This window comes from Rasamsonia byssochlamydoides (assembly GCF_041956645.1).
Source record: "Rasamsonia byssochlamydoides strain NRRL 3658 unplaced genomic scaffold VTN77scaffold_34, whole genome shotgun sequence".
Lineage (NCBI taxonomy): Eukaryota > Fungi > Ascomycota > Eurotiomycetes > Eurotiales > Trichocomaceae > Rasamsonia > Rasamsonia byssochlamydoides.
Window position 1 is genome coordinate 264,507 of NW_027192417.1, and position 11,746 is coordinate 276,252.

At 51.9% G+C, this 11,746-nt stretch overlaps 4 protein-coding genes across 4 annotated transcripts; 2 read left to right on the forward strand and 2 right to left on the reverse strand.

The window, feature by feature from the left end:
- Window positions 1-91: 91 nt before the first annotated feature.
- Window positions 92-2,218, forward strand: VTN77DRAFT_4887 (uncharacterized protein; the record flags this gene model as incomplete). The annotated part of the gene is made up of 4 exons (XM_069420995.1): window positions 92-181; window positions 252-300; window positions 363-2,028; window positions 2,086-2,218. 4 exons carry the CDS (start codon window positions 92-94, stop codon window positions 2,216-2,218), a joined length of 1,938 nt encoding a protein of 645 aa, XP_069277454.1.
- An 822-nt stretch (window positions 2,219-3,040) lies between these two features.
- On the reverse strand, window positions 3,041-4,481 carry VTN77DRAFT_4888 (uncharacterized protein; the record flags this gene model as incomplete). Its single annotated transcript, XM_069420996.1, has 3 exons — window positions 3,041-3,720; window positions 3,811-4,359; window positions 4,451-4,481. The coding sequence occupies 3 exons, from the start codon at window positions 4,479-4,481 to the stop codon at window positions 3,041-3,043; spliced, it is 1,260 nt and encodes a 419-aa protein (XP_069277455.1).
- Window positions 4,482-5,257: 776 nt separating this feature from the next.
- On the reverse strand, window positions 5,258-6,345 carry VTN77DRAFT_4889 (uncharacterized protein; the record flags this gene model as incomplete). The annotated part of the gene is made up of 2 exons (XM_069420997.1): window positions 5,258-5,866; window positions 5,929-6,345. 2 exons carry the CDS (start codon window positions 6,343-6,345, stop codon window positions 5,258-5,260), a joined length of 1,026 nt encoding a protein of 341 aa, XP_069277456.1.
- A 4,538-nt stretch (window positions 6,346-10,883) lies between these two features.
- VTN77DRAFT_4890 (uncharacterized protein) lies at window positions 10,884-11,423 on the forward strand (the record flags this gene model as incomplete). Its single annotated transcript, XM_069420999.1, has 1 exon — window positions 10,884-11,423. One exon carries the CDS (start codon window positions 10,884-10,886, stop codon window positions 11,421-11,423), a length of 540 nt encoding a protein of 179 aa, XP_069277457.1.
- Window positions 11,424-11,746: the final 323 nt, after the last annotated feature.

Consider the following 11,746-nt stretch of genomic DNA (forward strand, 5'->3'; position numbering starts at 1 on the left):
TTTTCTTGTTCTCGCGTCATTGCTGCCTGTCGTCTCCTCTGTCAACTCTCTTTGTTAGGTTTGTTCCGATTGCACTGCGACAGTCGAGGGGATGTTCCTGGCTTCTGCTCGAAGCCGTCTGCTCTCCCCCGCCGCTGCTGGACGTGCTTCTGCTCTGCGTCTCGCGAGTCGATCCTCTCCAGTAGGTTTCTTTCTTTACCCTTACTTCTTATCCTTGTTGAATCCACGACATTGACAGACCATCTATCTAGACGCTCACCATGGCTCCCGCGCGTCGCAACAACTCGTCCGTACCGGAAGGTATGATCATTCCACTTGGTGTTTACGATAGCCCTTCTGACAAGCAATGAATGGACTGCCAGGCTACAAAGAAGACCTGTCCAAAGGTCGCATGCTCCGCTTTGAAGACTCCCTCCCCCGCCTCCCCGTGCCCTCCCTCGAAGAGACTGGCCGTCGCTATCTGAAATCCGTCCATCCGCTCCTCACCCCCGCCGAATTCGAACACACGAAAAAGGTCGTCGAGGACTTCGTCCGTCCTGGTGGTGAAGGCGAGCCACTGCAGAAGAGGCTGCTCGCCCGCCGCGACGACCCCTCAATCAAGAACTGGCTCACTGAGTGGTGGAATCATACCGCCTATCTGGGCTATCGCGACCCCGTCGTCCCCTACGTCTCCTACTTCTACTCCTACCGCGATGATCGCAAGCGCCGCAATCCTGCTGCCCGCGCGGCCTCCATCACCACGGCTGCCCTCGACTTCAAGCGTCAGGTTGACGACGGTTCTTTGGAGCCTGAATACATGCGCAAACTCCCCATGGCCATGAGCTCTTATCAGTACATGTTCAACTGCTGCCGTATTCCTGCAGAGGGGGCGGATTACCCGCAGAAGTACTCGCCCCAGGAGAATCAACACATCACCGTCGTCCGCAAGAACCAGTTCTTTAAGCTGCCCGTTGTCGTCGATGGCAAACAGCTCACTACCGCCGAGCTGCAGAAGCAGTTTGAGCTCATCTATAAGCTTGCCGAGCACCCGGCGCCCCCAGTTGGAGTGTTGACGGCGGCTAACCGCGACCACTGGGCCGCTACCCGAGCGAAGTTGTTGGCCGCCAGCCCTGCCAACGCGCAGGCGCTGCGGGACATCGAGTCGTCGGGCTTCCTGGTGTGCTTGGATGACGCGGCGCCCGTCACGCTGGAGGAGCGGGCTCACCAGTACTGGCACGGGGACGGATGCAACCGCTGGTTTGACAAGCCGCTGCAGTTCATCATCAATGACAACGGCACGGCGGGCTTCATGGGCGAGCACAGCATGATGGACGGCACGCCAACCCACCGGATCAACGACTACATCAACAAGCAGATCTTTGGCAACCTCCTCGACTTTGACAACCCGACGGTGCGTTCGACGCTGTCGGCACCGACGCCCATCAACTTTGAGCTCAATGCCGAGATCGAGACGGCCATCGACGAGGCGTTGCAGGAACACCGCAGGCATATCGCGGCGCACGAGCTGCGCGTGCAGGCGTTCCAGGGATACGGCAAGGGGCTGATCAAGAAGTTCAAGTGCAGCCCGGACGCGTACGTGCAGATGCTCATCCAGCTGGCCTACTACAAGATGTACGGCATCAACCGGCCGACGTACGAGTCGGCATCGACGCGCAAGTTCCAGGAGGGCCGGACGGAGACAACGCGGACGGTGTCGGACGAGAGTGTGGCGTTTTGCCGGGCGCACGAGGACCCGTCGGTGCCACGCGAGGAGGTGGTGAAGCTGTTCCGGGCGGCGCTGGCGGCGCACACCAAGTACACGCTCGACGCGAGTGAGGGTCTGGGGGTGGACCGGCACCTGTTCGGGCTGAAGAAGCTGTTGCGCGAGGGGGAGAAGGTGCCGGCGCTGTACCAGGACCCGGCGTACGCATACAGCAGTTCGTGGTACCTGTCGACGAGCCAGCTGAGCTCGGAGTATTTCAACGGGTATGGCTGGAGCCAGGTGATTGACGATGGGTATGGCATAGCCTACATGATCAATGAAAACAGGTTTGTCTCCTCTTTTTACTGCGTGCGTTTCAATTTACTAATGGATTGACTTTCTAGCCTGCAATTCAACATCGTCTGCAAGAAACTCGGCGCAGACCGCATGAGTTTCTACCTGAACGAGGCGGCATGCGAGGTGCGCGATCTGCTGATGCCGGAGTTGTTGGCCGAGAAGGAGAAGGCGAAGCTGTAGTCTTGTCTCAGCGAAGCTGCAATCATCCAATCACAATCACAATCATCTCTCTAGAGGAATGAACATAATAGATCTGCGACAGTCGCAAGTGCTACTATCCTGCATGTACTGTACGCCTCCTGGCTACTATGCTATTCTGTCTGTGTATACCAGCGGTCTGGTCTTCTCGCATGATTTCCTTCAGTTGAAGTGTGGTGTGTACTTAGTTGCTGGGTTTTGCCTAGACTTGTCTATTCTAGAATCGAACCGTATATGCATATGCATATGCATTAGCCAGTCCTCTTCGTTGGGTAAAAATAATCGTATTCAGTTGTGTAAATTTCTTGAGTACTCCGTACTGTAGGTCGGGAACTAAAGTACCATTGCCCTCACCTTTTTTTCTTTTTCTTTCTCTTTCCTTGTCTTTCTTTCTTGCCTTTAATTAAAACAAACAGGACACACAAGAAACACATACCGTTGAACGATATAATACCTATTCATTTTTTTCATTCTTGTAGTCCTGATACTACTACTACTGCCTTTTTTTTAATTTTCTTTTCTTTTTTTCCTTCTCTTCTCTTCTCTTCTCTTCTCTTTTTTTTTCTCTCTTTCTTTTCTCTCTTTGAAACCAGCTACAAAAACAAACACAGTACAACGCAGTATAGTATAGTATAGCAATATAATATAATATTTATTTTTTTTATTCTTGCTGCCTTGCTACTACTACCCTGACAAAGTAAATACAATACAATACTAGTAGATAGGTAGGTTTCCATCAAATCATTTACTTTACTTCTCTCTCTCTTTCTCTCTCTTTTTCCTTTCTTCCTTCAGTTACGTACTTCACTGCGCCTCCGCCGCTGCTACCACTGACTTCGGCAGAATCCCCTCCGCCTCCAATTTATCCAACGCCTCACTCAACGCCTCCCACGTATCGACCCATCCCTGAAACCCCAACCGGCGCGCTTTGTTCATGCTGATGATCAGGTCGTAATTCCTGCCGAGGACGAAGTTCAGAAACGCCCACGTCGCCTTGTCGAAGGCGTCTTCTTGGAGGTTCTCGCGAGCGGCGAGGCGGGACCATGCCTGCCGGACCTCTGGTCGCTGTGACCATTGTGCTAGGTCGATGTGTGAGCGGACTTCGCCGCGGGGGACGCGGTGGGCGATGCCCATTGCGGATGCGTGGTCGGTCAGGGGTGGTCGTTCGAGGAGTTGCTGCACGGTGTCGTCTTGGGGCTTGGTGCTGAATTGGTCTGCTGGGATGGTCACGCCGAATCGGCGCGCCAGACGCGGCCACAGTGTCTGCCATGACTGCACGTCGCCGTTGACGACGTTGAAGGCTTGGTTCCCGGCACGTGGCTCGAGGGCCGCCCACAGGACGAACTGCGCGTGCAGCGGCGAGTAGGTGAAACAGTCTAGCCCCGTGTAAAAGGAGGGCGAGCCGGGGAAGATGAACGGTTCGTTGAGCTCTTTGGTCACGGCGGCGTAGAGTCCGATGGCGGTGGTTAGGTTCATGAAGTTGCCTGTAGAATATCAACCATCACCATAATATATAACCTAGGGATATATATCTGCCTGTCCACATTGTCAACAGAAACGAGATGATAGCATACCCTTAGCAACCCCAATGACATCATTCGGATACGTAACGACCCAATCCCACTTCTTTTTAGCGGTCGTTCCTTGCAACACGCGCTGCTGGGTGTAGTAGAAATTCGGCGGACGCCCCGGCCCCTCAACCCAGGGATCATCCTCCTCCATAGGCAGCTTGACAGGACCCAGGTGCACGCCATACTGCTTCGCGCCCGTCGTGAGGATGATGCGCCGGAGATTTCGATCCGCGCCCGTCAGCGCCAACGCAGCAAGGAAGTTCTGCAACATGCCGCCATTCACGCGGTCCGCGTCCCCTTCGTCGTCCTTGGCCACGTACGCCGCGAAGAAGATGTATTCGCATCCGCCCGCGGCGATGGTGTCGCGGAGGGTCTGGCTGCCGTGGCGGAACTGCTCTGCGAGCTTCTCCACGCTGGCTGCGAAGAGGTCGATCGTGTCGTGGAGAACGTTGGATGGGTAGGCCTCTCTTTGCCTGCGCGAGAGCGCGTGGACCTTCGTCCAGGTTTGCGGGTCGCGGCCTAGGGCGTGGACGATTTCGCGGCCGAGGATGCCTGAATCAATAGTAAGCAGACTTGCATTGCTAATTGAAGCTGTGGATTTTTTTTTCTTGTGTAGACGCGTATGTAGATAGGTGGTACTCACCCGTCGCACCCGTCACGATCGCCGTAGGCATGTCAGTGTCAGCTGAGTGAGTTGAGTCTCAAGTCTCACAATATCGAATATAGACTGATCGATTGATCGATTGAATTGAATTGACCCCAGTCGACACTCTAACTCGAGCATACATACCCGTCCTGTACAGGTGCATATTGCATAGCTAGGTATATATAAACTCCGTATACATTCATGGATCGATATCCATTACGTAGTGGTTGAGGTGAGGATGCATGACGTACCGTTGAAGTAAACGATTGATGGCCAATCAGGGTGTGGGGAATTGATCTTAGTAAGGTGGGCTCCCGGCTTGGTAGTTAACTGCGGGGAAGATGGATATCTAATTCGGGCCATCAGATCACCCGCCAGAATTAAAATCGATGGACATGTCCACCCGCTGACACCCGTGTATTTATTTATTTCGTACCATAACTGCTGGATTGATTGCCAGAAAATCAACTATGTATACTTTTCATTGGACTGGTTTCCAACGCGGATACGATACATCGATCGGACGGTGTTGCATAGCAAGAATGACCCTTCTAGGCTCTGTTACAGCCGGTGCAATTTCTAGTCTATGCCATCGCAGCTGTCTCTGCTAGCCGCTTAGAAAGACCCTGGTCAGCACAGCTGCCTTTCCGGGTGGAAACTGGATATCCAGCTGATAGATCTTATCCCCAACGAGGGCCGGCGTAATACTGGGTAGCATTTCAGACAATGCAGAAATCCAGAGGCAATTAATGCCTGTCTGACTGAGAGTCAATTCAGTAATCCTGGCCGTTATAAATTCTACGATCAGGTCTTCTCGGCTTCATCTGCCAAATCCGCCTGCAGAGTCGACACCGCTGCTCCAGCATCAACCGGATGGGGATTCTCGGCTGGAGTAATTTCCTCGGCGCTGGCAGACACCCCCGATGGCTGATTTGTAGACAGCTCGCTGATCTGTCGCTCCAGCTCCCGAATCCGCGCGCGAAGCATCTGGTTCTCTCGGGACAACATGGCTGCCTCCGCCTGGTAGAATGCACTCTCGTCCCGGCTGCTTCGCCGCGTTGGGATCCCCGACTCGTTGCCCCCGCCCAATCCAGACCACTCGGAGCTGTAGCTTGCGTGTGCCGGATCAATCGCCGATGTCGGCTGGGCGGATCCGGTGGGATACAGACTGGGAGATGTCGCCTGGCTCGACGTCCGAGATCCACGACGGGTAGAAAGCGACAGCGGTATTGACCGACTCCCAGGCACCGGGAGCGGCGGGACGGAGGCAAACGACGCGGACCGTTCTGAGTTTGGTGTTGGATCATCCACGACGGCGGTACCCGAGTTCGAGGATTGTTGTTGCTGTTGCTGCTGTTGTTGCAGCTGCTGGAGCTGGATCTGTTGCTGGCGGATCATCTGGAGCAGTCGATTCTGCAAGCAGGCCAGTTAGTCTCAACTCGAAAAAAAATTGCAATGATTAGCACTGTACATACCACCTGCGCTTCCTGCTCTTGCTCAAGCTCTTGGTGGATCTCACCCAGCGATGGTGCACGCTGGTGATGCGGATCTCCCGTTGCAATGATTGGGCTGCCTCCCAGACTGGTAGGACTGGCAGTGCGGAAAGCATGGCCGAGCGAGGACCGATGATCACTGTGCAGATCCCCAGAGGGGTCATTCAGGTTGAGATGCATGCCGATGCCCGAACGACGGCGGCGCGGAGAGCTGCGATGGTTGTTAAAAGACGACCGGTGCGACAGGTCGGCAGCAGCAGCAGAGGGTCTGGGAGAAGGCGATCGAGTATTGTTGCTATTATTGTTGTTCCCTTCGAAGGAAGACGGCCAGCTGCGTGGCTGCAGAGGAGAGGACGTGGTAGAGCGGGATGGAGGGAGGGAGTTGAGATCCGGCGGCATTGCGGTGATGACGACGAGGAAGAGAGCAGCTAAACGACACGTGAATTACCAGAACGGGAAGGGAAGATTCCGGACTTGATGCTGTGGGATGCGATTATATTTTGTCCCAGTCGGCTGGGATGAAGCTCCAACGACCTCACCTTCGATCTCTGCCGCGGGGCAGTCATGTGACCAAGTAGTCTCTACAACAGTCCCCGGGTGCACCTCGACAATCACCATGATGGACGCATCCCTGGGAAGAATATGAAGTCTATAATATTACTAGAATAATAAATTGGGAGTACTATACTCCTTGCAAGGCTGTAGACAACCTGTTGTGGCTCCAACTGCCAACAGTCAAACTTCAACACCGAACTATATACCGGGATCCAATCAGAGCTCTGATATCATCCGATTGAGCAGATGCCTCAGAAATTCAAGCAGTTATCGCCAGCAACCCGTCCACTGTGGCATATCCTGGGTCTCAAATGGGACCTTTCTGCTGGAATATTAGTTACCGTAGCCCACTCACATGACTCGGAGCCACCCTCTAGGCAGCAGAGATCTCTAGCAGCATAAAGATCACAACAATAGTTCTTTCCCCAACAGAACCCGGGCTCCTAGGTCAATCTTTAACGATCTGACATCGTTATGCTGGGGGCCCCGGGTTTGAGACGCGCTGTCGTCAGTAAAATTCCTGCCTGCTGAAGGAGAACCAGGGGTTTTCGTAGCACCCTCAACCAGCCAACTGAGCTGGGGGGTGTGAGCTTTTTTATAACTTATTTTATTAATTTTATGTCACCTGGTTTCAGCGCTGCATCTTTGGATTTAGTGCCCTCTCTGCCTGGCATAGATGGCCGCCAACACGTGCAGCGCTGAGATGGCAACTTCCCTGGTCATCTTCTTTACAGGCCCCTTCCCCCAAAACACCCAACCCCGAGGCCCATGTAAGTGGCTCGGTGAAGTATCTTGTGGCTGCTCCAGCTGCAGAAATGGGCCTCAGATGCAAACTGGTCGATTTGGAACCTGTTCGATAAGGATCGATAGGTTTGTACCCTAATACACGGCCGTTTGCTACTGGTCCGAATCTGTCTACCAGTTCGTCGTTCGCATTTTTCTTTACTCTCACTTTCTGGCAACCCTCTCCTCCAAAAAACACGTCCACCACGCATCGGTATGCCTTGCAAGGACCAACGGAATCGCTCTCTCACGCTGCTCGATACATAAATGACTGTATTGTGTTGGATGGTACCTTCACCGGTCAATTGATAAAATGCGGCATCGTTGAGCCCACCTGAAAGACTCGGTGCTGTTGTCTGCAAGATTGGGGCTGTCACTGAAATGCCTTACTACTTGCTGCGTCCAAACACTTTAGGTGGCTGCAACCTTGCATGCAATGTTGGCATCTTTTCCGGGAAGCTGACAGCATATCTCTTTGGTGATTGACGTGGCAAGGCAAGCGCCAAGTTGACTTGGTAAGCAGCGGGCTCAAAACGGACCCCTCACTATGGCACTTGCCATGATTCTCCAGGCACGATTGGAGCTTTGTGCAAGTATGCTTAGGCAACAGGTTGTTATTGCAGAATTAGGACGCACTGCTACTCAGAACATTGGTCAACGCAGACACAGTCCTGACAGCCTGCCTGCCTTCGCGGGGTTGGCGCTTTGGGTTGCTCAGCCTCTCCAGGCTTTTTAGTGGACAATGTGAACATGCAAGGCTGAGGTTGTTCATCTGTTTTCCCTTCACCAAGAACAAACCGGGCTGCTAACCTTTCGTCCTCTGGGTTATGGTACAGATACGCATAACGATTTCACGATGAAACGATCCCGCCCTCGAGCCGAAGACTTCACCGTGGGATGGATCTCTGCTCCGCCTCTCGAGCTCACTGCCGCAAGAGAAATGCTAGATGAAGTCTACGAAGACACACAATATACGCTGGACGCATCGGCAGACACAATGTCGTCGTCATCTGCTTGCCAGCTGGTCAGATTGGCACGAGCGCCGCTGCGGCAGCCGCTGGTGATATGCGGTCCAAATTCCCAGCTCTAAAGATCGGCCTTATGGTAGGCATTGGAGGGGGAGTTCCGAGCCATGAAGCGGACATCCGACTTGGTGATGTAGTGATCAGTCAACCACAAGGGGGCTACGGGGGAGTGGTTCAATATGACTTTGGGAAGACTGGCCCAGGCGGACTGCATACTCGGACGGGTTTTCTCAACGCACCACCTGCTGAGCTTCTTACCGCAGTATCCAAACTACGATCGAATTTAAGCGCAGGCAGAAGCAACATCCCAGTCTACCTGGCATTACTAGCTCGTGACCTCCCAGAATTTGATCGTCGCAACGCAGGTCCAGATACCCTCTTTCACTCCTCGTATAGCCACGTTGGAGGACCAACATACGATGAGTGCCGCAAAGATATGGTAGTCATACGGAGCCCACGGGGAAGTGAAGAGACAGTCATTCACTATGGCACGATAGCTTCTGGCAATCAAGTTATGAAGGACGGGCTCACAAGAGACAAGTTGAGCGCCGAACTTGGGGGTGTCCTTTGCTTCGAGATGGAGGCAGCAGGCCTGATGAACAGCTTTCCCTGTCGCGTTATTCGAGGTATGCAGCCATTTGCAGCAGCTGCAGCAGCTGCATGTGCGAAAGAAGTCCTGTCATTTGTCCCTGCAGCTTCTAATTCGAAAAGCCATGGTATGGAAGTCGCTCAGCGCATTGCCAGCAATCATACTCAATCCAACGGACCGGACGAGGCCGAATACGAAAAATTTCTTAGAGCTCACAATCAAGTCGTAGGAGCTACCGTGGTTCCGCTGTGTGCGAGGTCAGCCCCTACAGCAGATCAACGACAAGATTACCTACGCTCTTTGAAGTTTGATCAAATTGATGCTCGTCACGCGACAATCAAAACTGCTCATGCTAAAACATGTGAATGGTTGATTAGCAAATGCGAGTATCAAAACTGGCTCGATGTCAGCAAGCTCTCTGAACATCATGGCTTCTTATGGATCAAAGGAAAGCCGGCTACCGGTAAATCGACGATAATGAAGTTTGCCTATGCAGATGCCAAGAAAAAAATGACAGATACCATTGTTATATCATTCTTTTTCAACGCAAGAGGTGAAGAGCTGGAGAAGTCAGCATTGGGAATGTACCGATCCCTTTTGTTCCAGCTTCTCGAGAAGTTTCCCGATCTTCAAGATGTATTTGACTTTTTACGGCCAGCCCCAATCAACGACGATTGTTACAGATGGGATATTGAGACTCTTAAGAGTCTTTTCGAGAATGCGATCAAGAAACTCGGGCGGCGCCGCTTGATCTGCTTTATTGATGCTCTAGATGAATGCGAGGAGGATCAGGTGCGAGAGATGGTGGCCTTCTTTGAACAACTAGGCCAGCTTGCACTTTCATCCCAATTTCAATTCTATGTCTGCTTCTCAAGCCGCCATTACCCACATATCACCATCGAGAAGGGTATCCAGCTGATCTTGGAAAGCCAGGAGGGTCATCAGGAGGATATAGCTAAATATTTGCACAGCAAACTAAAAGCTAGGCAAAGCAAGCAGGTCGAGCAGATCAAATCTGAGATACTCGAAAGGGCATCTGGAATTTTTCTATGGGTTGTCCTTGTTGTACAGATACTCAATAGAGAATATGATCGTGGCCGTATACATGCACTTCAAAAGCGGCTTGATGAGATCCCAAATGGATTGGATGAGTTGTTCCATGATATCTTGACGAGAGATGGTCAGAACATGGGGGAGCTGATTCTTTGTCTCCAATTTATCCTGTATGCGAAGCGGCCTTTGAAGCGTGAGGAGCTCTACTTCGCTATATTAGCTGGAGTCGAACCCGAGGCGCTGACAGCATGGGACTCCGAGGAGATTACAAAAGAGGACATGGAAAGATTCATTTTAAGTTCCTCGAAGGGACTCGCAGAGATGACGAAATCCAAGAATCAAACTGTTCAATTCATTCACGAGTCAGTGCGCGATTTTCTACTCAAAGGAAATGGACTTCACAGTCTTCGGTTCGACCTTGGGAGCAACTTCCCGGGCCTGAGCCATGAACGGCTGAAGCAATGCTGTCAAAACTATATGACGATTGATACCTCCCAGCATCTGCCTTTGACAACACCACTGCCGGTTGCATCTTCTGAGGATGCTGCGAAACTTCGCCGACTGACATCTGAAAAGTTTCCTTTTCTCGAGTATGCAGTGCATAATGTGCTCTATCATGCCGATGCTGCAGATGGCTATGGAATCCCACAAATGCCTTTGTTGAAAATTTCCCTCTCGGCAAGTGGATCAATCTGGACAACCTCCTCGAGAGATACCAGATACGTCGCCACACGTCTGATGCGAGTCTGCTGTATATCCTTGTGGAGGAAAACTTGCCGAACCTCATCCAGATGGTACTCAAAGGAGTTCCGCATATAGATATCAAGGGGGAACGCTACGGCTATCCACTACATGCGGCCTTGGCCTGCGGAAATGAAAATGCTGTAAGGGCACTTTTAACGCCAATTACCGACACCGGGTCTAACTGCGACATGCCTAATAATTACTCGCTCTGTCCTACATCCACGGAGCATCAAGAAGTAATCAGCCGCCTCCTCAACAATGGACGTGATATCAGTTCCCGGAAGGGCGAGAGTCTATTCTTGCAGGCGATAGAGCTCAGCTACTTCGCCCTTGTAAATGTTCTGCTTGCAACTAGGAAAGTGGATATCAATTCTCGAAGTAAGGATGGCCAAACACCACTATCATGGGCAGCAGAGAAAAGGCATGAGGCAGTAGTAAAGTTGCTGCTTGAGAATGGTGCTAACACAGAGTGCAAGGACAAATTTGGTTGGACCCCACTATCATGGGCAGCTAGGGGTTGGAATGAGGTGGTGGTAAAGTTGCTGCTTGAGAATGGTGCTGACATAGAGTCTAAGGACAACCCTGGTCAGACCCCACTATCATTGGCAGAAGGGAATAGGCATGAGGCGGTAGTAAAGCTGCTCCTTGAGAAAAGCGCTGAGAAATCTCAGCAAAATGACCGGGCGAAAACATCTCCAGGCAGTCGTGTTGGGGATCAAACCTCATAAACGGAGAAGAGCCTAGGAAGGCAATTATCTATTTTACATGTATATACCTTTCCTGTACTGTGAAGACCTCAGTTAGCTGTTTGGAATACTACCACAAAAGTGGATTGATTGGACTCTATCATCTTCTTCTATCCAGGATACATTCCTTACCACTCGCTGGGTTTTGTTAAACAAGGCGAAGGTATGTATGCGTATGTATGTAGTGAGTCGTGACGATGAAGGTAGGTAGTGGCAGAGACCTATTATGCTCTTGTAAGGTATATACCCTCGCTATGCAGATACAGACAGACAGTGAATGAGAATGAAGGGGGCCGCGAAGGGGG